A 26,214-nucleotide genomic window follows, 5' to 3' on the forward strand; every position below is an offset into this window, starting at 1 on the left:
TTTCATGAACACATTTCTTCCTCATTTTCTATCTCCTAACATTCTTTCCCATTTTTAATGGAACATGAGATCTTCTAGTTTCATTTCTTCTTTATCAACATCTTTTTGGACATCTTTACTTATTTGTGTAATTTTTAGATTTGTTTATTTCTGTTAAGAAATTCGAGTCTGTCATATTCCACCTATCTTCTGACCTAAATACCAGTTTCGTTTTGCTCACATATTAGATCTGCCTTGCATAATTTGTTTTCGTGGGAACTTCATTATAATCAGAAGAGATCTACTCATCAAAGCACCCTAGTAACAACTCAGCACATACGTTTCTACGATCAGCAATGGAGCCGCGGTGACTCAGTGATAAAGCCCTCCCTTCTGGCACGTGGGGTCCCTGGTTCAATCTCAGTTCCCGCCAAGTGGGCTTTGTGGTGAACAAACAGCGTGTGTGTGGATTTTTTCGGAGTTCTCCCCTTTCCTCCTAGTTCCATCCTAGTCATTCCATCATTATCTTCCATCTCATCATCATCTTACCCTTTAACCGTAGTGCATACTCGTCTCTGACGTTGAACAAAAGCGAACAAACAAGCAAATAAAAAAAGCTATCTTCCTCAGTGCGCGCTCGTTAGGACATCACCCTGATTGTGGAACGACATATTCTGATTTGTTTTCAAAATAGTGTTAAAGGATCTTGAAGTATTGCTTTCAGATTTCCTTGTCAGGTAAAGATGCCTGTGAATTATATATCTATATAAATAAAGCTATTGTGTTAATACCACTTTACTTGAAATTAAGACCTGGTGTGGATACTCCACTGGTGGTTACTTCTTAAATCGTACCGATTCTTCATGCGAGATGAAGTGCTATTAACAAGGTATGATTGTACGGATATATAACTCACAGGCATCTTTTACCTGACTAGAAAATTTAAAGGAAATAATTCAAGATCCATCATCACTATGTCCTACGGAATACCCACTGAAGATTATGATAATTTGGTCGCTGAAACATATGCTTTGGGTTATTATATGGGTGCGTTGGTGAGTATTTTTTCTTCTTTTTCAGTTAATTGATATGCATCCTATCACTCATTAAGTAACTATTATAAGTGTGGCAAGTAGTTTGCACCCCTGAGTTTTATATGTAATTTTATTACGAAGTGCTGATTACATTAATGTTCTTACGAGCGTGTGGAGCAATTACATTTAAATGAAACAAGTCAAAACCGTTGACTGGAAAACTCAAACAATAAAATAAAAGAGGTACATAGGTAGCATATTATGTGATTAACGTTGCCGAAAAAAAATCGATATATTTCACTGTTGAATAATACTAGTCTTATTAGCAGTAGTTTGAATACTTAAATCAATAACTATTTTTCTTTTAATGCTGTTTTATCATTTAAAATTATTTATTTATGTTTTAACTAATAAAAGAAGTACTTTTATAGTAAAAGTAACTGGACTCAAATTTTTTTCAAAGTTAAGTTCCTGAAATTTAACGAAACTATTAAAATTTTAACATTTTGCCTTTTCACGAGTCGAAGTTTTGGCGAATAATGATAAGAAAAATAAACCTACAGCAGCTATTGCGATCATCATCAGAATACATCTTTACTATACTGTACAAATCGCGACAAGAGATTGACGATTGTATCAAATTTTCTGTTGGAATAAGGAAGCAAGAAAGTTGTGATCAGTGTTTCTTCCAGACATGTTTTTGGGGGCAGTTCCTCCTGGAGCTCTGAGAGTGCCCCAGAATAATACGTCTATAATATAATAATAAATATAATAGTACCAGTAGTGCCCCCCGAAATACTAAGTATGCCCCCTCCCCCCGTCCGGCACGTTGTATCTGGAAGAAACACTAGTGGTAGTGTTGCTTCCATCTGGGGTGAAAAGAGATACATGACCTTAAAAACTTGAGAATTACTGCTTTAGGTAAGGCTTCTTTCTAGGGTGTTTCGGAAAGATAATGTTATCTTTGATTAGATTTAAAATTACTTATTCATTTGAATTAAATATCACTGGTGCACACAGCAGTTAATCTGTTGAAGTTAACCTATATGAGAAAGACTATTTAATTCTAGATCATTCATCATATCTTATGAAAGTAGTGTGTCTAATTTTGCTATATCGTTACCGAGTCTTCCACAAGTCGCACATTGTATTGCACGTATTGTTAAAATCGAAAGGCGTACTGGTTGATGACGTTACTCAGTCCATGACATATCGTGCATGAAATACGTTACAGTGAAGAAAATGAGTATTACAACATTGTTAGAAGAACGTGTAATGGATGAATGGTTCGAGTGAAACACATATGCTTAAATTAGTCCGAAAAATCATGTTGGACAAACGCAGTGGATAGGAGAAAAAAAAAAAAAAAAAATCAGGTTTGAAGATACGACTTTTATCAACAAATCATCTATATAACCCTACACACAAATCAACGGATAAGATTGTATAAACAAAATATGAAGTGAAATATTATTGGCATTTCGCCTTGTTGATGGGAGCTATAACACTTTGTTGCGTGAAAAATCGCAACTGAACCGAAAATCGATTTCAGGTCTCCTGTTAGCGTGGCGATGCATTAACCACTACGTTAATTCTGCATGTTGCATACTTTTCATTAACACAAAACGTTTCATTTTATTTATCTCTCTCTATATATATATGATTGAATACCAAAGTATGTTCAAACTTCAAGTGATTCCTACAAAGACAGGCAACAGAAATGTCTATATCAGTATATACATGATACCTTGCTGTTCCAGAGATATACAGGATGTGCGAGAATTTACTTACTAGATGGCAAGGTGCAGATATCATGGAAGAAACATGGCGGAATTTTACGTTTGCGACTTGTTGTCTATCGAGGATATTCATGATCTGGAGAAACACATCGTCTGCTGCACCGAGTAACGATAGGTGATATTGAACACGTGCATGCATCCATGATTGAATCGGTTCGTGTCTGTCTCTGCAGAGATCTAGCCATTTTGAATACTTCCAGAAATCGTGGTCATTTTGACTGCTTCTTCTAACAACTCTGTGTCCAGTGTGGAACCATGTCCTGCCTAGGAATGTGTCATTCCGAAAGTCATGTTAATTAAATATTGCTCCGAGTGTTCGTTGTCTTATTCTAGCTACCCCTTAACTACGCCTATGGTACGCTGATCACTGTTTTGACTGTTCCCAATATATATGTGGCTGTGTAGCTTTCTGATGACCTTCATGCCTACTTCTATACCCAACGACGTGCGTCGTGTCCTTTAGTTCACCCTGTATATCTCCGCAACAGTGGTATCATGCGTATCCTTTCTGTTGTCTTTCCTCAGAGGAATCCTCTATTGAAGTTTGGACTCACCTTAACGTACCACCCTGTATATATATATATATATATGTATAAAATTAATATTTATTTATTATTATTTATTTTTCCTTTCTGTGTAGCAACTTCGAAACGAATTTAAATTTGTATCGCAATTTATAAGTTTTGTATCGCATTTTCGACAGCGAAAGAAATTATAATTATTATTATTTTAAACCGAACACTAATATTCTTTTGTCATTTCAATGCGCAAGAGGAGAGCATGGCAAAATGAATTATATTTCTGGGCCGAAGCTGTGAAACAACTAGGGCAGAAGAGAGTTTCATGTTTAGCTAGTAATCTAGTTTCCGAAAAGTGACTTTGGGTCTTGGATTTCGAGAGCCCACACTGAAGTTTCGTAAGTGACGATGATGCATAGCATTTCTAGAATTTTATGTAGCAAACTGCGATGCAACACCGCTTAAATAAAACGCTGATATATATATATAAAGAAGTCAGTCATTCCCACTGGCCTAGTGGCTAGTCTACACACCTTTGGTCCATGGGATACTGGGTTCCATATCTGGTAAAGAACCTTGAAATTTGAACGTAGTGCGGTGGTTCGGATTCCAGCTAGCCTCGCTACTGAAAAGGGACGTTTAACTCCAATCCATAAATCCTTAGAGAGGCAACCGAATAAGTTCGAGTTCATGAATAGGGAATGTTCGAAATAGATTGATATATCCTGTATTCAGTGATTCATTCTTAAAATAATAAATTGTTCCAATAACGTTGTTTTCAAATTCTATACAGTTGGACCTCGACAACTCCAATTCCTTGATAACTTTTTTTTCCGATTCCTTTGAACTCTCCATAACAGTCAATGTTAAAATAACCTTTGTAAGTCGAATGTTTAAAAATTACAACCTCGATAAGTCTAATTTTAAGGGTTTCATAATCATATTTAAAAACTTCGGTAACTTTAACTTTGTATCTGCGAACCTCTACAAGTCAAAGTCTATAAGTCAAGTCTAAATGTACCTCTATAGATCGAATTTCTCCTGATAACTCGAAGCTATAACTCTATGATTTTACGTAATTGTCATTGTTGCTAATGTTTACTGTAATTATGTTTTACTCATGTCTAAACATGAAAATCCTTCATTGGAACATCCACAGCTTTGAATTATAGGGATTGAACGAATAAAACTTCAAGTTATAGAAGTTATATAGTCACTTTTAATGAGGAATGCGGAACCTCGGTATCTCGAATTTTTTGTTGTGGTTACCTTGATAACCGGAACTTTAATTATTCGATAACTCGAATTTTTATGTATTCTCTTCAGCTTCGAGTTGTCGAGATCCCACTAGATAAAACAAAGTGTTACAGAAAATCCTGTTTTCACAAAATTTTTATTGATAGTTTTGAAAAAAAAAAAAAAAAAGCTTTGAAAGTGTTTGTCCTCACTTCAATAAATTAAGAAATATGAACTTGTACAGTAATAGTAGTAATAATAATAATCATAATATTATATATTTGTAGGTCCATAAGCAAACCATTTATAGAAGATGAAGATTATGAGCGAGTGATGAAGGAATGGGAATAAAGCAGCTGTATAGTTGCAAACTTGTATATTTCATTGTCTATAAATGACAGATTTATATCACGCCTCATTTATTATGTATATATTTGTGAATATTTATGCAGTTTAGAAGTTATATGATGTATGTTTTTCTAAGAAATATTTTTCCTCTGTATCAAGAAAGTGTTGTAAATATTTGTCCATTGTATTGGAAAACCAGAATAAAGTACACTTCTGCGATATTTTTAATGTTTCCGTATTTCCTTTTGTGGACCAAGTTCGTTTTGTGAGGTAAAGCGCTTAGTGCTGAGCCAATTTTTAGAAGGAAAAGCAGATTTCATAGCTACTTTCAAATGTTTGTGATTTATACCAGTTATTTCCAATTGGATGCACTGTGACGTCACAGTTTTCTGCTCGTATCCTCAGTAAGCCTCACAGAGAGAGCAAGGAGAATGCAGCAAACCTACCATCGATAGAAGACAATGGAAATAGGAAAACAAGGCATAGTCGATTGTTTTGCGATAAGGTATGTTTCTGTGACGTTCAATATGTTTCCCTAAGTTGAAAAAAAAAAAATGAAAAATTGTATTTGGAAACTATACATACACGTGTAGGTGGGTCCTTCCTCATCACCTCTCCACATAATTCCTAGTGGGATTCAGGCATTTGTCTCACCGTTACATTAATTTGTCCAAACCCTTTGCAAAAAATCAGGTTCTGGCTATTTAGCACTCCTCACTTTCGCTTCACTTTTTCATTACCAATTGACAGGAGACCAGGTCCCTTATGTCGAACCTGAATTCTTTTTCAGGGAAACGCAATTCAACATAAGGGACCTGGTCTCTTCTTGACAATAACACCCATCTCCACTAAAAAGAGAAAAAATTGAAGAATTAGGGTGGGAACGGCTGCCCCATTCTCCGTATAGCCTTAATTCAGCGCCGAGTGATAGAGACCTGCATGGCCCGGGCTTGGGCGGGCCGACACTGATTTCTCTTCAGGTTGGGCCGAGCTGGGGCCGATTAATTGCAATTCTTTAATAATTATTGACTTTCGTTAAACGATAATTAGAATAAAAGCAAACGTTGAAGAAGTGTGTCCGTGAAAAATGTTACAAAATGAAACTTTTAAAATTTATCGGCCCGGGCCGGACTTGGGCCAGGAATTTTAAAAAAACTTGCCGGGCCGGGCCGGGCCTAGGTACATTCGGGCTGGATTGGGCTCGGGCCGAAAATTTCGGCAAGTGCAGGTCTCTACCGAGTGACTTCCATCTTTTCCCATTGTTAAATTCTATATTGCAAGGTGAACGTTTCGAAATTGAAGAAGTGAAGCGGAATGTAAGGAGAGTGCTAAATAGCCAGAGCCATGATTGTTTTCAAAGGGTGTTGGTACAGCGGGGGACACTTCTAAATGGTACACCTTAGGCGTAAATCTCCATATGGCTGTACCATTTAGAAGTGTCCCCCGCTGTACAACAGTGAGACAAACGCGTGACTGTCAATGGGAATTATGTGGACAGGTGAGGAAAAACCCACCTACACATGAATGTATAGTTTCTAAATACAGCTTAGGGAAACATATATTGAACGACCTACGCACATTACTTATCGATTCATGACTAATCGAACACTGCCAACATCTGTTTTATTCCATTCCAACTCATTCCATCCCCTTCTTTTCTCAATCTGATCTAAACCCCGCTCTTACGTCACACATGAGTGAGTTGGAAATGACTGGTCTAGACACATGAAACAAGCAGAATTTGAGAAGAGAACAGTTACTCAGAACATATATGATATACGCCCAGGGCCGGTTTTAAGGGAGTTGCACGTGCACTCCCCCCACATCTTCGTTATAAATGTACACTATCAAAAATGAGAAGATAGCAGTGAAAATAGCAACACTTTCATAAGGATTCTGTACGATACAAGTATCCATCATATTTCAAGTGTCCATGATTAAAGAAGTTCCTGATGTTAAGCAGCAAGCTAATTATATATTGAAAATTATACCGATCAAAGCGGACGTGGCTCAGTTGGTAAAGCCATAGGCTCATTTCCCGAGACCAGACACAGCATTTCCAGGGCAACTCCTCATTCACACCACAGATACCTAAAGGTATTTTAAAAATTCCAATTTAAGTGTGCTGGTAATTACTGGTGCACCTTCCGTCAGAAAATTCTGGCTCCAACCCTGTATACACCCTCTAAAGGGAGAGGGGAGAAAAATAAATTGAAACACTGACATCGTTAGATTTTAAATATTCAGAGGAAACATACTACATTTCACATGCGCAAATTACTTTTTAACTGCACACTATGAATTTGTTTGGTTTAATTTGACACAAGCAATTGTATTGTCTGATGCCCTCTGTTTTATCGAAAGAATATGATGTGTCTTCAGAAATCTGACTCCATAATAAAATATCTAGGTACCTCAGTCTCTCTCTCCTGGCCGCGCGCTATAGCAAAATTTCGTATGGACGGATTGATGTTTATATGTATTAAATTAATATAGCCCAGAATGTGCTGAATGGGTATACTTATTAAGTACACTAATAGCCACAACCACACGAGCGCCCTACTTCTGGTTACAGACCTCTCCGACTGCCTGGTTGAATTATTCTTTTAACTTTGAGTGTAACGAACTGAAACAGAATAGATATTAAATTAGTACAAATCCTAAGAAATCTAAATTCTTACAAAATACTAGAAAATTTAATGATTTATCGTAACGCATGTAGTGAAAAAAAAATGTAATTCATAAACTTACAGATGCACAGGGGCGAACCCAGAGGGAACATATATCCCCTTTCCCGAAATACGAAAAAGATATAACACAATACTAATAAGATAACAATGTTCGTAAATAATGTCTCTTCTCCGAAATAAAGTCCTAGTTCCGCTCCTGCAAGTACGTACAATCTCCAAGACCTACCACAACAATTGTACAAATTTACGTATTTTACCTGAAAACAAATACATGTTATTCATGTCAAAATAACCCCATGCCATAAGCGTCGGTGCACCACCGATGGGCAACTAGAAATATCTCGCCAAAAATTGGCGGCCCCGCAGCGACGATCCACGGTGGCCCCACTTCCATTTTGAAAATTATACCACCAGCGGCAGAGACGCGACGAAACGCCAATGAACAACAAAATCCCCCCCCCAAAAAAATATGTTAAATCGCCTATATGCGTAATTTGTTTACATTAAGGAGAGTCTGAAAAATACTATAAAAAAAAGTGTCCCGCGGTGGGCGCGAACCACCAACCTTTGAATTACTAGACGCGTGCTTTTCCGACTTGGCCAGAGGCAATGAAGAAGAAGTAGCTTGTAGAGGCATAAATCCTTGAGGTATTTTTAATTTGGCTAATCAGAGTGCTCCTGTAACCATGTATATTCAACGATAACAGTTTCAGATCAGATAAAGTCCGTTCGCCATGTAATTTTATAACAAAATGATGCACGTCTATTTACTTTATTTCATGGTTCTTCTATATTCACTTTCAAATGATCGGCTACAGTTGTCATATAAATTCATACAATTATACGTACTCATCTCAAGATTTTTCACTTCATGATGTAGAGGCAGGGGTTACTTTTCACCCCAGGAGCTCACTTTAGGAACAATTCGTCAGGAAAAAATAATATATAATTAATAACCGCATGCACATAACTGGCGATAGTTCGTGTTGGTCCCTTCGCGATTCTCCACGACGAATCGATGAAGCGCGGACCAAAATGAAGTCCTCGCTGCTACGCGGTGGTAACTTCAATACCCCGACTCTAGATATCTATTTCGACTCGACGAAACCCTGCAGCCAGTGGCGCTATAGCTTCGATCGACATTTACCGGCAAGTGGGCCACTAGGTGTTGGCGACGTTTACGGCATAGGGAATATATATTCAGTAAAAAAGGATCAATAAACTTAATGAAAAACCAACAGGTATGATCCAAGTTAGTCTCATTTCTCAATGGCCAGTACAAAATTATGTCTTTCTTCTGTCATAAGCTGTGAAGAGTACTGAAATATCTTTCTGCTTTACAACTTAATTCAATAAAACTAGTGCTTTAAATGGGCTAGTAGCCTCTCCTTTATTCCATTACTTTTCATACCGGCACTTTCAGAAACAAAAGATCTATACCGGTATATTAATTTTGTTCATACGCATTTAAAATTCCATGATGGAACATCGTTACCGTATTTCCGTCGAATTTAAGAAAAACAGGATAAGCAAATTTATTTGTTGATATGAACAACTGTGACCCTATATTACATAACCTCCCTTTTTTTGATTTGATTGTTGGTTAAAGAAGTGAGCCAGGACCTTTGTTCAAGGTATCATCCCGATATTTGGGTGGTGTGGCTAAGAATAAATCATGGAAAGTCTCAGTCAAGATGACTGGCCTTAAGATTCGATCGCAGGACTTCCCGAATGAGAAGCCATTGTTCCATATATTATTTTATAGGAGTAAGAAAAGTTTGATTCTCTACTTTCATGCTAAAATTTGAAATTTGATTGGACGGTATAGCTGAATATTAAAGAACGAAACCATCAAAGATTTCATTTTCATTAAAGTACGAAAATATACCTGCGCTTTTCATTTTTTATTTCGACCGCTGGGTAAAACCAACAGCAATTGAAGAAGCTTACCCTAATTTAAAACTAAACTTCTTTCTTCAAGTTTCATTTCACGGGAAACAAGTACTGCAATTTTAACACCAGCAATGCTTTCATTCATCAGGAACAATGTCAACTCCAAATCTAAAAATTATGTGTCAATTTCCGGATATAGTTTCAAATTACCGCATTTCTTGCCTGTTAATAATACATTTTCCATGATTAGAGTTTGGTTAATTCCTGGTTGGTCGAATTTATTCTTTAATCCCAAAATTGCTGGATCAATTATCTTGTAGTATTCTGTTCTATAGTAGGCTCGTATAGATTTATATCAATAATAATAATAATAATAATGTGGTAAACCAAACACCACAATAATAATAATAATATAAATGTTGAGATAATCTTTCTGGCAGTTTCTTCAGTCTTGGAAGGGTACTAGAAGAAGATGAAATTCTTAATTTTTTTTTCGCAATTCCAAAATACCACAGAAAACTTCTATTTTTTTCAGAACGCAAGTCACTAATGCCACTTAAGAAGATCAATACAGTAGCGTAGCCAGGATGTGTGTTTGGGGGGGAGCAAGTGCTGTTATAGGTACATATAGAAAAATTACAAACAAAAAAATATATAAACATAAAAATATAAAAAAATACAAACATCAAAGTATCAAAGTACATTGTCGGACCTCTTTGGGGGCCCGGCCCCTCTGGGCCCCCTTACCTACGCCACTGGATCAATACCACAGATTTCAGAAGTCCTGCTAGGATAACAGTTTTTCCTTGAAATGTTTTAATTAGCAGTTCAAGACAGGATAGTAATTTGAAAACCATAATGCAACCAATAAAAATACCTCTATTTCCGTAATTCTGAAGCACACCACTAGTTTTCTCATACTTATGTTCAATCGGAGATTGCAGAATTATTTCACATTTGTTTATATGATTTTTTATTCTGATATTTTCCACACGACTACCAAGTTAAACATAGAGACCGTGTCTTCGAAATGTTTATCAAATAACCACATGCAGTTTATTCCTGAGTTTGATTAAATTTCAACTTGCTTTGGGAGACTGCACTACGGCAAATTAGGGCTCTTTTTAAGATACGCTGAGAACTTCAAAATGAAGTCTTATCCCCTCCCCCCCCCCAAAAAGAAACTAGCTTGGAAATTTTTTGAACTTTTTTTTTCTCTCTCTAATTTCCTCAGCTAGCGACGTTTCTTCCAGAGCGAAACTAAACATTTCAGGCATGCATCTGCATTTTCAAACTGATCTGATAAGAATATATTTTAAGTTGTGATACACCACGTGGAGCTTCAGCTTTGAGAAGAGATTATAGTAGTTAGGGGCTAGATCAGGCGAATAGGTGGCAAATGTGTGGGAGTAATCGGTGTAAAAACTCGTCGTCGCGACTAGTGTCAGGAAGTTATGAAAGAGAAAACTGATAAATTGTCTGAATACTCTATGAATGCGAAAGTATTAGTGGCTAAATGAATAACAGCATTTGAGAAAAGTATTGACGTACAATTTTTCAAATAAATGAGGCAGAAAGAGTTATCAATGAAGAAAATTTCATAGCTCAGACTTCACAATATATGAGCGACAACGGATAACAATTATTAAATTGTATAAGATAATAGAGACACATCGCAATGAGAAACTCGCACACGGTATTTAGAGTTCTAGTCGCAAAAGCCTACGAGTAGGCCTAGATAAAATGGAAAAACATCATATAACAGGGCTCTGCGGTAGGAATTAGAATGTAACAATCTCGACTAGATTAGTAGATGTTGGGTTCCTGGCATAGGCGCCGAAACCTAGGGGCTACGTAAATAGTCAAGTAACAATTAAACAGTCGCTAAATTACTGTATTATCAATAAATTAACTTTATTCTTGTCACCAAATGGTGTTTGGAAGTGAGAATTTAATCATTTTTTAAAAAATGTGGTTTTATTGAATTGAATATTTAGAAAGTTATGATCATTTTGGGGCAGTGGGGAATTTCAAACTTTTAAAAAAGAAAATACAATTAAATGAAGAAAAATTTAAATAGACTCTTGTTTACGTGCCAACTCCTTGATCCAGGGCACAATATTTAAGTTCAAAGTAACAGCATATTGTATTCAAATCAATCTATTCATTGTATAATTTCCAGGAGCAATGAATATATAATGTTTAAAATTTTAAGTTCGCAGTCGGTAGGATTCGAACCTACGCTCCCAGAGGGAATCTGATTTCTAGTCAGACGCCTTAACCACTTTTTTTTTTTTTTTTTTAAAAACTTCCTGACTTATTTTCTACTGCAACCACTTTTCAGGACTACTAGACACGACAGGGACACGAACACAGAAACATCGAGGACAGTTAAAATTCCACCCTTGCTACTACAGAGGGACTCGAACCCCCAATAGGCTTCACCTCACAATCATCAGCCTAACGCCTCAGACCGCTCGGCTACACCCACCGGCAACCACTCGGCCACGACTGCCATGCTTTGAACATTTGATTTTTTGTAAATCGTGGGGATTAGTCACAAATTTAGTTCTAGATTTAAGGGAATTCTCTTAACTGATTTGTATAGTAGGGTCTATATCACGTCTCCAATAGCATTGAAAAAAATATTATTGTATTAACGTAACTCTCCATGTATTTTTATTCCTATTGTCCCCTGGCCAGTAATACAATTTGAATGTGAAGAACAAAAATATTCACTATAAATTAAAGTTGTTGCAAATCGAACATAATAGGAGAGAACAAGTGAAATGCGAAATTTGCAATTTAATCCTAAATGAGCGGCAATATTCATTGAGAAACTAAATCATGAAATTATTAATTCAATCTTCAAGTTTTATGCAGAATCAACTATTCCCGTAGGTTTATTTTTTCTCCTTTTCTATGTTCCAATGCAATTGGGATTAAAATGTCTCTTTAGGAATGCCACTATTGCAAAGGCGTCATCACTTCTTTTTTCCTCACATGCTTTTCTTCTTTTTTCCTGTCTTTTATCACAGAGAATCCCAGTGTTACAAACTCATACCAAAGTAAGTCACTATTTTTTTTTTTTTTTTTGTCAACTACATTTCTCATTCAAATAATGAACAAATAAAAGTTTTCTATTATGTGTCCTCCATTCCGAAACTACCCATTGGGATTGCTACTGATTGTAATTTTCCAACTGGTTACATCATTTTATAGTAAATCCTATTTAACCACAATACTACATGTTTTTATAAAAGTTACGCAGTCGGTAGGATTCGAACCTACGCTCCCAGAGGGAATCTGATTTCTAGTCAGACGCCTTAACCACTCGGCCACGACTGCCATAGCTTCAAATGGTTGGAATTCTTGTAAATCGTGGAGATTTAGTCACAACTTTAGTCTTGGATTTAATGGAGATTCCCTAATTGATTTGTATATCAGTCTCCAATCACATTCAGAAAAATATTATTGTACTAATCTAATTGTCGTTGTATTTTTATTGCTATTGTCTCCTGTTCAGTAACACAGTGTGGATATGGAGAGTAAATTATTCAAGGTATTTATGGATAAATTAAATTTGATTCATTTCAGACACAATAAAGGGAAACAAGTGAAATACGATATTTGCAATTTAATCCTAAATGAGCAGCAATATTCATTCAGATTAATCATGAAATTATCAATTCAATCTTCAAGTTTTATTTTAAAAAATGACCATGTAGAATCAGTTATTCCCACAGTGTTTGTGTTTCTATCTTCCAAAGCTTGTGGAATTAAAATTCCTCTAGGAATGCCACTATTGCAAAGGCGTCATCACTTTTTGCTCTTCACATGCTTTTCTTTCTTTCTTTTTTCCCTGTCTTTTTATCACAGAGATCAGAGCATCACAGTGTTACAAACTCATACCAAAGTATGTCACTATTTTATTGGGTCAACTTTAGATTTCTCATTCAAACAACGAATTAAAAAAAAACTGTTATGTAGGTCCTATTTCCAAATTACTCGTTAGAAGTACTATTGATTATATAATTTTATAGTAAATCTTATTTAACTACAACAGTATAGTTAAAAGAAAACGCACGCAGTCGGTAGGATTCGAACCTACGCTCCCAGAGGGAATCTGATTTCTAGTCAGACGCCTTAACCACTCGGCCACGACTGCCATGACTTAAGGTCTTAATTCTCTGTAAACCGTTGAGGATTTGTCCAACTTCTCGGGAATATTCTGGACACGGTCATACAACAGTGCCTCATGATCTGTGCGCGTGGATACTTCCTACTGTTGCACTACGTATAAAAATGATTTTATTACATTTAGAAGTAGTAAGAAGCATCCACGTGCACGTGACATGCGATATGTGTTTCAAATCCCCCACATATACTCATACACTACGTACAAGGGCACATTATTATTCTTCGCATACCATAAAACACAACGAAACGCAACGCAAACCGACGAACATTTTATTTTATATTACTCAGTAATTAAATGAAAGTAGCATTTTTACCTCATTTTCAAGTTCCTATATCCTCAATGAATAATCCTTAAAAGACTGCACTTCGTGAGTCCTCGCTAAATGATGAGGCACTCTCGTATACTATATCCGAAAAGTTGTTGGAAACAGCTGGTTTTCGATCTAAAATGGTGGATTTTTCAAATCACGTCACACGCTTGGTCTCCACAGTGATAAGGCCCCTATGGTCAATGAAAAAAGCAACGTTGTCAATTGAGCAGGCTATTCGAATACAACGTAAGGGCACGTAAAAATGACACAGTGGACATGCACACTGTTGTGTCAAGCGAACCTATAACTACAGTGGCGTAACTAAAGGCTTGGGGGCCCTCCGCAGACAGCGTGGTGCGGGGCCCCTTCTCTACGCCCCACTTCACTATTTGGGGGCCCCTGATGGTTTGAGGCCCCCCGCAATGCGGGGTCTGCGGGACCCTTATTTACGCCCCTGCTATAACACTTGGTATCAGAACAATGTTGTATTATTGATATGTTGAGGGCCCGAGGAGACTGCCTTCTGAACTGACAACATTGCATTGGTCTTTCACTTAACATCTCAGGTTGTCTTACCAGTGTGGAGTCCAAACGGATAGTGCGGTTGCAAAAAAAAAAAAAAAAAAAAAAAAACTTTAGATTAAAAAAACAACACCTATTTCCAGAAACCTTTCTTTTCAATTTTCACATCTTTATCAGCAGTGAAATTGAAGGCTAACGCGAGGGGACGTCGTTCTTCGACTTCCAAAAATATCTATGGCGTCCTCCACTTCCTAAAAATTACAATGGGCAAAGATAGGCACAGGAGGCGAAACGTGATGTCATGCGTTCTCCTACCTTTTCAGATCCACTGTTACCCTTGATCTTTACTCATAACGAAATTGGCCTGTGCCCCAAGATTTTGATACCTGTACATAGTTTGGGTAGAAAACATTGCATTGCCTGTCTACTCACCTATCACCCTGTTGTCTCCGAAACTATTGAACTTGATTTACATCTTTTACCGTTGTAATGTTCCTCAAGAGCCGCCACTGTGGATAAGCTGGAATTTTCCAAAACTCGACCTGTGTAGGGGAGTTAAAATAGAGAGTTAACATTGCAAAACTTTGAGCGTGGAAATTTAAGATTTTGCCCCTTAAAACGTATTGCTTTTAACCCTGGATTATGTGAAAGATAAGGTTTAGTGAAAGACATTGGCTTTGTGGAAGGGTTTTTAAAGACATCCTGGCTTGTGGAAGGGTTTTTAAAGTGATTCACCATTATTTCTTGTTTCTTTTGAGCTGATGAGCACATACACTTAAAATTTGATATGTAATATATGAGAGCAAGAGAGGATTTTTGATCAGGGTGTAATAATATGCCATGTAGCTCACGAATAATATGAGAAACTTTATGCACAGACTCTTTCTGATACCTGTTAGTTCCTGACCAATCAGGGGTAAAAGTGAATCAAAAAAATAGGGGGACGTATGACGTCACGCGTCCCCTTGCATATCTTTGTCCATTGTAATATTTAAGGAAGTGGGGGATGCCATACAGTGGCGGCGATTGGACCTTAAAAGTAGGGGGGCAAGACATGATATGGATATTCGACGAAAGGTTGCATACCTAATAGGATACTATCTTTTACAGTTAAAATATCGTATATCATATTTCATATTTTATCAAGTAAATTGACAAGAGCAACGCAAGTAGGTACTATCCCTTTGTAGTTTTAAACAATGAAATTGTAAGAAGAGATTTGATTCCTTGCTCATGAACATCTTAAAATTCAGTCTGGAAAATTGCGATTAGGTTATTTAATAACAAATTTGCGAAACAAATAAATGGAAAGGATAAAATTAATCATAGTAATAAATAATGAAGCTTGTTTTGTAGAAGTTACATTGAAACTGGCGATTAATGAAAAACTTACATTTTTAATTCCACACATGCCATCAAATGTATATTATTCTTAGAAAATGAAAGACAGTAAATACTACAAGCATATGCTACGACATTTAAACAAAATAAGCAATTGCAATATTAATTGCTTTGGATTGCAATTAAAATGCAATTCCTGTAGCTATCTTAACTCCACGGGAAAACAAATAACCAATATGTACTCACACAACAGTAAATATTATATGGCACCATTTTTCTATGAACCAGTAGTACATAGAAAAACTTTACATTTCCAAATGAAACTATATACACTAGGGAGCCACTTCAAAAAAGTGAGGGGCAACTGCCCCCTCTTGCCCCCCCTAATCGCCGCCCATGATGCCATAGATACTCTTTTTGAAGTGGGGTGACGGCGTTTCCCTGCGTTTGTCAGTCACTGAAGAAAGTTTACTGAAAGATTTTTTTTTCAATAATCTTAATTATCTTATATATTACGGTGAATGATGATGAATATAGCTTTTAAAAATCTATTTGCTGTACCTTTATTCATTGTGTTATTTATGAGATTATTAATTATCCTAATTACCCGACGGTGCGGGAAACGGATATCAAAATAGTTGCCTTTTTTCCCTATGTGTAGTTACCTTTTGGTAAATTTGTATTGATATCTTGGTGGCGGAAAAGGACATGAGTGTGGGCAGTAAATAGCAAATGCTATTTCAGAAAAGCTCTGAGTTGCCGAAAATATTTCAGGCCGTCTCCTTTTTCTTATTCTCACATATGAATTTGAAATGGACTGACACAAGAAATAGGTGTTCTGCCCAGTTGATGAATACTGAACTTATAATAGCAATCAACTCTTCGACTAAGCTGCAATGAGTCTTTCGACAGCTTAAAGAAAAATCGAAACTTCAGAAAGCTTATAAGTGCACTTAAGTTAAGCGTGAAGTACCGTACGATTTTTTGAAGAAAGTTTAAGTAACCTAAATAGAATGTTTTTAAAAGTAAGATCTACTTAACTTTTCTTATAATAACTCTTTGTATTAGTTCATACTTTTGTATTTCTTTCAGTTTAAAATTATTACTCTTTTTATTTGATGCCTGACCCATTTTTTACCACTAGATCATGTTTATTAAAACCCTTCCATAATACTTATTGATCTCGTCAACCTGTCCCTTATTTTGACTAATTTTATTTGGCAACCCTGTTCACAAGCTACAAGCTACAAGCTACGAATCTGAATTTAACAAGTTCTTGTAATTCCTGCTTATCAAAAGTTTCCCAAGAACTTGTGAACAGGACAGTTTTCCTTAATTAGTAATAAATCTACAAGTTAGCAAACAAATACGTAGAAAACCAAGTACTATACGAAATGCTGACGGTTTGGCTATTTTTGCAAATTAATTTATTCAATAATAATGGTAATAGTGTTCAAATTAAATATTTTCAATATGATAAGAGAATCAAAAGTTTAGTAGTGATTTGACTCAGAAAAGTAAAGTAAATGAATGGACAAATATATTCCAGGCGTACCACGTCCATAGACCCGTTAGAACACAAAAAATATTCATGTGTTCGGGACACATATTAGCCTAACACAAGCAAACCTATATCAATAAATATTAATACTATTATCTGGCAAACTATATACAATAATTTTTCATAGCAAACCACCTATTTCAAAAAAAAAAAAAAAAAAAAAAAACTTTCCTCCCTGTCCATCTGCTCGTATGGATTGTAACGTAGTTGGCTTATGACCACGGACTTTTGATATACCATGTATACGTATGAAGTGACTGAATCAAACAGAGATCAATGAGGGTAAAGGACAAGACCGTGCTCAGAATATTCCAGAGAAAATTCTCAGGCATTGAAAGAAATCTAAAATACTAGATCATGGCAGTCGTGGCCGAGTGGTTAAGGCGTCTGACTAGAAATCAGATTCCCTCTGGGAGCGTAGGTTCGAATCCTACCGACTGCGTACTTCTTACATTTTTAGTGTGGTTAAATTAGATGCTAGATCCAAATGGAATGGCTTATATTCATGACTTCAACCTGATAGCAAAGGACAATAGAAAGAAACGTAGAGGTTTAATTAAACGCCTGGAGGAACATGGATTTAGAAGTAAATGCGAAAAAGCTAAATAATGGATATTCGCCGTGACTGCAAATTATGGATACGTTAAAATTTCAAATAATAACCTACTTTCGATTTCAAATATCTAGAGTCAACATTTACGGACCAAAGCCATATTCACGAAGAAATTAAATGTCAACTAAAAGCAGGGAATTTTTGTTATTACTCAGTCCAAACTCTTTTATCTTCGCGAATTCTCTCGAAGAATTTGAAGCTTAAGTAAAATGATTATCATGTCTATTGTGCTGTATGGCCGAAACATGGTCGTTTACTTTGAGGAAAAATACAAATTGAAAGTATTAAGAATAAAAAATCTTGAGGCGAATAATCGGATCCAGGAGGGATGGAAATGGGGAATGGCAGAAATTTTATAACGAGGAACTGTATAATTTATAATTTTTATTTAACATCGTTATGGACTAAGTCAAGGAGGCTCAAGTGGGCAGACTATATAGCCAGAATGGATGAAAATACGAACGCTTTTAAAATTTTAACTGGAAACCCAATCGAAAAAAAAAAGAAAAAAAAAAGATCATTAGGAAGACCTAAGTGCAAATGGGAGGATAGTATTAAGTTGGATCTTGCAGAAATAGGAATACATAGTAGCAACTAGATCCAATTGGCTAAGGACAGAAGTCAGCTTTTATGAATGCATCATTGAACCTCCGAGTTCCATAAGCCATAGAATTAATTAGTTAATTAAATTGATTGTTTCATTCAAATGTTGTACTATTGAACCAGTGTTATTTTAGATCTAAAAAGATGATATGTAATTGTTAAACACTGCCACCTGTATTTTCAGAATATATATAGAACTAGGTTGTTTTTACGAGAAAAGGAAGAATACAAGCTAACTCTGTGGCTTGGATCTAAAAGGGCCAATGTCACTTTTTGGCAAAAATGAGATACTCTTCCATTTTAACGCCTATAAATGGATGTTTTCTTGTGCAAGAAGAAGGGCAAATGTTAATGCGAAATAGTTTGGAATATATAGGCCTACCATTCATATTAACATTTGCTTTTCTTGCACAAGAAATTATCCATTTAGGCCTATAGGAGTTAAAATTTGACGAATATCTCATATTTGCCAAAAAAGTGAAATTGTCCCTTTTAGACCCAACCCACAGAACTGTATGATCAAAATCTTTAAACTGACACACAATCATAGTCAACGTCTTGCGAATAAAACCAGAAAAAATAAACACACTGCTGAACAAGACTGCACTTATTTAATATAAAAACACCTTTACGCGTTGGCTAAGGACAGAAGTAAGCTTTTATGTAAAGTAAGCTTTAACGTATAAAGGTGTTTTTATATTAAATAAGTGCAGTCTTGTTCAACAGTGTGTTTATTTTTCCAAAATCTTTAGGCTACACTAATAATTACTCTGTTAAACATGTATAGTTAGTTCATTTTTTTCTAAAGAAAATGTACAAATATAGGTCGAGTTGCTAAGTTTTTAGAGGGCCCCCACGTGGGGTGCATCCGTTAGACATGTATTTTGAAGAACTGAACATCCTTCGAAAATCCAGGAGGCAATTGTCCAGTCCCCTAGCTGTAAACGGACATAAAAACATTTTTTTTTAAATTTTCGTTTTTAATAAAAGAAAACCCAAATAAAAGAAAACCCAATAATAAGAAAAATGTATTGAACTTTAGTTCAGACGGCTAGAAATAAGAGCAATGGAAGGGATATGTAAAAGCTGTTAGATTCCACAGTAATCCTTCAAAGGCTATAACTGAAGATTTCAAGTTAAAATACCAATAACTTTTCCATGCTTTAAAATAACCAGTTCGCAACACTGATATTCACATTAGATACGTGACGTCACGTACTGGTGACGTATATCCGGTGATTTACGTTTTGTGCAAAGTCGTCTGGCAGGCTACAGAGTATGAAGCGCAATGACGTAAGCAGAATAACACACATATAGGTGGAGCTATGCATCAACCGCAAGGGGAAAAAAAGTTATTGCAGTAACATGAGATCTCACTTCCTCAGATCATTTCGATGAACCGATGACGCAATAGACCTCTGAACTTGGGTATAAAATAAAAGTTGAATGAAAAAGAAAAGAAGAGAGATGTTATAATGTATCAAAAATGGAGCCGACAAGGTGTGTGGGAAAATTAAGTAGAAATGTAAAGTAGCTGAAATGGCGTAGAATTTATATAATATAAATGTCTATTTAATCATGTGCTGTAGTTAAGGTGCGAGTAGATTAAATGTTGCTTTTATTCTACAAAACAATAGGAGAACTTACGGCATCTTTATTTTGTAACCTTTTTTTTTTTTTAAAATTTATTTACATGGGAATTATTTTCCTATTTTCTTTGGGATAACCAAGAATTTTAATTAGCCATGCAATATTACTGATTTCTTCAAATATAGTAGTTATGTGTCCGGAGGTTTTTCAAAATGAATTTGTATTATACAGGGTGATCTAAAAATGGGTAGACAGTAAATAATAACATTTATTTTGAGATTATAGGTTCTCTGAACTGGCTGAAAAAGAAAAAGACATTAAATTTAAATACATTTCATTATAAAATTTAATAAAATAAAATACAAACAGAAATGTTATAGTACAACCCTAACACAAATTATACAGGGTGGCCCAAAAGTAGGTATATAGTACCATACTGATCAGCTCATTGCATTTTATATCATTTCTTATTGTTATCCATCAGGTAGGATTAGTTTCTTTATTATTTGTTCTTAGTGCCATTTTACTTTTATCTTAAGAACGGAAGAGCCGAATCAAATAAACCCCCTGAACTAGAATGTTATACTTGATCAATGCAGGGATGTATACCTACTTTTGAGCCACCCTGTATTGCAATTCCTTATGGTATATGCTTATCGTACGCGCCTTCGGCGCAGGAGATCCAGATTCGATTCCCGATGGGAGCTGTTACGGTTTGGATCCTATTAAGCTGTAGCTTTACGTCTCATATAGTCGAAACGGGACACTCAACCGCAACTCAATCAATCAACCAAGCAAGAAACCCTAATGCGTGCATTATTACTGCTGTAAAGGACACACAAATTTGGATGTGATACTGTAGCATCTTTATTTTGAATATCAAATATAATATTGTAAGTTTTCGTTCAACATGTAGATTTGAAATGTGTACTAACATAACGTAGTGCTATTTAAAAAATATAGAACTTTACGTTGAGTTGGGAACACTGTTAACCTGGTGGTATCGCGTCATCTTGCCGATATTTGGATATTATAAAAATTTAAACATTTTTTGTCTATTGAATATTCAATATTTAAAAAAAAACTGAACTATTTATTTTCTCATATTGTATTCAGGGGCATCATTTCAGAGTTCGCTTAAGGGGGGGAGGGCAACAACACCACCGACATAAGACTTTCACGTTTTGTAGTAGTATATTAGTAGACACTTGATTAAAGTATATGTATTCCTCAAACACTTGGAGGGACAATTGCCTCCTCCTGCCCTCCCTAAATGACGCCCCTGATTGTATTCAAGGACTTCACGGATTCAGTTCATTCTTCCATTTTCTTTTACCATTTCGATACAATGGATTTTTCGTAAGTCGTTACAGAAAGTAGAAAAACGTTCTGCTTTGGAGGAAGCAAGCAAAAAGTATATATCTGGTCCAATACTACGAAGCAACTAGATGTGCCATTAATGAACTGGTCACCAGAGCTTGAAAAATCTATAAAGATCTAGAAGAGGACGAAAAAGCACTGCTGAAGTCTCGTATTTTTGCTATTCCTAAAGGCCGTGACAAACATCTTGGCATTTCAGCTAAACGAATAAAACGCGACATTGCCAAGTGGTAAAGGGATGTGGTTATGGCTAAGTAGACGGACTACAGCGCGATCAGTTGGCAAAGGATAGACGTGGATGTGTACAATATAAATGTGGCAATACTTCTGGCCTCTCATTTGCTAGCAGCATTTAAAGGGAAGTAGGAGCGCCGCCTTCAAATGCCAAGATGTTTGTCACGCCGTTTAATTTCCGAAAAACTATAATCTTGCATCTCAAAAGCCAATTGGGGCTTTATTTCCAGATGTATTATAGTGTCAAGACCAGCAGCCTATCTCTGGCCGCAAGTTTTATGTTCAATCTCCTGTAATACGATGTATGGTTCTTACTGGATTGATTTTGTTAACCTTAAAGGCAACTAAATGAGAGTATCAAATTTCTCAAGGCCATTTATCATTGAAGTGTAATTACAATGACATCAAAACAGAACTCTTCTCTCATGAAGGAAAGATAATGATATTTGGAAAAGTAGATAAATTCGGTAATAATGTTCATAAATTCATCGCAATTTCCGATATAATTATTCGTTTGCATCTCAATTCTGCCATTTTGTGTAGCAAACTGTGATATGATACCGGTATCACTTAAAAAAAAAACGCTGATACAATGTGCGTATCATATTTATACGTTTTTAGTACACACCACTTTTAAAATTTAATTAACGATGAAGAAGTTTCTTCCATGTATTTTTCTATAATCCTTGTTCTAATTAACGATTCATTTTTCTAAATCCAAATCCCACCTTAGATGGCCAATAAGCCGGGAACCAACCCTCTGTAAGTACTTCACATATAAACGAAGCAAACCAGTGTCTCTAAATTTTGATCAAAATCGGATGAAATCTGTAGATCTTGCGCAATTTGACATTTTTTCTTACTTTAGAAAACTCAAATGAAGAATGAGAAAGTAGTTATATATTTTTGTGTTAATTTGCTGGTCGGCAGGAGACACAAGACCGTCAATCCCAAAAATGTGAGATTCATAAATATGAAATTAACTTTTGTTAGATGTGAAAGTCCTCTTCGCTCCAGACATTACTACAACAGATATATAGATCCTATTTACACTAGTTCTTCCAATTCAAATATTTGGAGAAGATTCTAATACATCAATGGTAGGTTTGTTGCTGGCATTAAACTGTTGACTTGTAGTACATCTGTTTTCTGGCATTTGTTTGCTCACATGCTACCTTTAACGAAGAGACTATGACATTATTGTATCCCGCAAAGGAGAAGAGGAAGAAAGATAATAGCATATCTTAATAAATGGAATTCAATATTTACTCCTACTGTCCATCGACTCAAGTAGAACATAAAATGTGAGGAACAGAAAAAGAGCACGCGCAGCCGGTAGGATTCGAACCTACGCTCCCAAAGGGAATCTGATTTCGAGTCAGACGCCTTAACCACTCGGCCACGACTGCGACGCAACATGTTAGCCATTTATTTGTATCACTGGGACTTGAACTTGAGCATTTTCATCTTGAAGTAATGATTTATCAGAGTTCGATTTCCGTTCTCATATTGGCTTTTTCCAATATTGTGTCATGTTTTACTAACATGATCTATTAGTAACTATCGATTATTATTTGTGTATATGTATTTAGCAAGTTAATTTAACTTATTAAAATACAGATGGTGATCAGAATAATGGAAAATCCTGAACGAAATTGCAACTTACCAGATTAATATGGTGTCGGGTCACCTTTCGCCTTCAGAACAGCCTTGATGCGACGTGGGATGGAGGCATAGAGGTCGTGAATGGTAGCAAGTGGAATTTTACACCATTCCTCGTGCAGGGCATCGGCCAGTTCTGTGAGAGAGGATGGAGGTGGAAATCGTCGCCGGAGTCGTTTCCAAGACGGACCACAGATGTTCAATTATGTTGAGATCTGGGGATTGGGCGGGCCAGGGGAGGTATTGAACTTCATCCCGATGTTCCTCAAATCATGCTGCAACAACGCCAGCTCTGTGAATGGGTGCATTATCATCCTGGAAGATGGCGTTATTGTCCGAGAACAACATCCGGACCATAGGATGCAAGTGGTTTCCTAAAATTGCGACATAATCGTTGGCAGTGATTCGTCCGCTAAGTGTGACCACAGGACCCAATGAAAATCATGATATGGCGGCCCACAGCATCACCGAGCCGCCGCCATGTTTCACAGTTGGGCGGAGACACTGCAGATCATAAGCTTCTTTGGGCGTTCTCCACACATAAACACGGCCCCTGGTTGGGAATAGGGTGAAGGATGACTCATCCGACCATATCACACGTTTTCAGTCCTCAACGGTCCAAGTTGCATGGTCGCGGCAACATTTGCGGCGTGCGAAAGCGTTATGGTCCCTGATGAGCGGTTTGGCCTGTGCAACACGACCCCGTAAGTTCATGTCATGTAATTCGCGGCGGACTGCGATTGTCGAAACAGGGTGGGGGAGGTGCTGATTGAGTTCCTCCGTCACTTGCTCCACAGTGGCACGACGGTTCTGCGTGACAATGCGCTTTAATACCCGGCGTGACCTGTCATGATTTTTTTCCGCCCACTGTTCCGCTTCCCCGATGTGGTTTTCTAGTGTGTTGTGTAGGCCGTCATCACCTTCGACACTGCCCTGCGCGACACACCTAACACAGTAGCCACTGCCGTCACACTCACTCCACATAACGGCGCACCAACAATTTGCCCTCTTTGAAAATCTGAGAGGTCTCTCATTTTACACTACCTCCGTCTGCTGCAGCCACTGGACACTGCTGTTCCACTGCGCCTGACGTAGTATGGAGACCGACCTAACACACCACCACTAGTGGTCCGGCGCTGCGGGCGCCACGACACCACTACCAACCCATGCATCTGATGTGTTGCCAACTATAGGTGTTTCCATTTTTCTGATCACCATCTGTATGTTACTTAGATACTTAAACAAGTGATCAAATCTAATAATGCATGTTGTAAAATAACTAACATCTCCAAATATGCTAAATTGTCTTTTATTCGAGTAAAAGTTACACAAATACTCGTGAATTCATCGAAAATTGTCAATATTCTGAAATTTGTTTAGTAGGCACAATGCACCAATACAATCAAGAAAGCGAAATACTATGGATCTTGATCGGATTCATCTACTAGATAGATCGTCTAGATACATTTATGTGAGGTTGTTTTCCTTGTGCAGAGAAGATTGGCAGAAATTCAGAATTAAAGGAAAGCTGTAGTCCAAGATTCATACTTAATTTCCATGCAACAGACTCATGACAACGCAGATCAATATTCGAATTTGATTGTTTGGCTGTCGGAGTAGTCGACGTAACATGGAACTCCATTGTAGATCAAGAAATGATAACTTCGTTGCTCCATCACTGCTCCGAAAGAGATCATGTGATAAGATTTGCAGTGGAATCAGGTAGAACGACTGAACGTAGATCAAGATTCATTTCCAGATCTTTTCATGTAGGCCCATTTAATTACCGCATGCATCCTCTAAGATTTTCTCGGTTAAAGCAAAAGTCTCTCTCTCTCTCTCTCTTTTCAATGCTTGCCAACATGAGACACCAGTATCTAGATCAAAATCCGAGAGCTTAATTCTTGCTACATAGCCAATTCAATTTTCCGTAGCCAATTCCAAGACCACAGTGTTTATTCCATGTTCCATGAGTCGTAGTAAGTCACATCCGGGTTACGTCATAGTTAGGTTGTCATATCAAGTAGGCAATATCTAGTCAATAAATAGAATGTGTCGAAGTTGCGGCGTCGCCTCGATTTATACTGAGAAGTCTACTTCGGTGTTGTCAAATCCGGTAAAGTCATTAATTAGTGTTGCCAAATTTAGAGTCGGCGCCGGTAACCTTCAAAGCAATGATGTTTCTACTACAAATTTCAGTCACAGAGACAGCATATCCTAAAACGATTCGCCCTAATCCTTCTAACCAGCCCTTCTGGTGAGGAATTTCTGCGATTACATAAATGGTTATTCCACGATCTTCGTCTGGAGCCGAAGCCTGGATTACAAAGATGAACATTATCGTATGAAGGTTGCGTATGAAATGATGGCTTATATTAGACGTACAGCATTCATATAAATTGAACGCGTACTAAAATGAAAACTGTTTAATAATTTATTGTTCGTTAGGTAACTATATAAACATGTTTTATGTGGTAATTGTTGCTAAAATGTAATAAAAATGTCAATAATCAATTTAAATCACAGTTGTGTATTGTTTTCCTGTGTACGTAGTGTTATTTGCTAATATTACAAATGTTACAATATTAGCGTCTTTTAACGGGAAAAAATGCCCGGAAATAAAGCAGACTAATCGATAGATCGCATCGTGCACACCCAAATGATATGACTATAAATCATCATGAGTAGTTTTCGAGATAA

General features: G+C 36.6%; 1 protein-coding gene and 4 non-coding genes across 5 annotated transcripts in view; 2 read left to right on the forward strand and 3 right to left on the reverse strand.

The window, feature by feature from the left end:
- The window catches only part of dor (vacuolar protein sorting-associated protein 18 dor), a 184,034-nt gene extending 178,897 nt beyond the window's left edge, over positions 1-5,137 (forward strand). Inside the window, 1 exon segment of the mRNA XM_081731640.1 lies at positions 4,854-5,137. Coding sequence (XP_081587766.1) covers positions 4,854-4,917 — 64 coding nt within the window. The 3' untranslated portion in view covers positions 4,918-5,137.
- A 7,626-nt stretch (positions 5,138-12,763) lies between these two features.
- TRNAS-AGA (transfer RNA serine (anticodon AGA)) lies at positions 12,764-12,845 on the reverse strand. The gene has a single exon. It is a non-coding gene; the product is annotated as a tRNA-Ser (tRNA).
- Positions 12,846-13,583: 738 nt separating this feature from the next.
- On the reverse strand, positions 13,584-13,665 carry TRNAS-AGA (transfer RNA serine (anticodon AGA)). Its single transcript has one exon. It is a non-coding gene; the product is annotated as a tRNA-Ser (tRNA).
- A 4,127-nt stretch (positions 13,666-17,792) lies between these two features.
- Positions 17,793-17,874, forward strand: TRNAS-AGA (transfer RNA serine (anticodon AGA)). The gene has a single exon. It is a non-coding gene; the product is annotated as a tRNA-Ser (tRNA).
- A 5,305-nt stretch (positions 17,875-23,179) lies between these two features.
- Positions 23,180-23,261, reverse strand: TRNAS-CGA (transfer RNA serine (anticodon CGA)). The gene has a single exon. It is a non-coding gene; the product is annotated as a tRNA-Ser (tRNA).
- Between the last annotated feature and the right edge of the window lie 2,953 nt (positions 23,262-26,214).

The sequence above is a fragment of the Thermobia domestica genome, chromosome 11 (assembly GCF_964235325.1).
Source record: "Thermobia domestica chromosome 11, izTheDome1.hap1.1, whole genome shotgun sequence".
Taxonomy (NCBI): Eukaryota; Metazoa; Arthropoda; class Insecta; order Zygentoma; family Lepismatidae; genus Thermobia; species Thermobia domestica.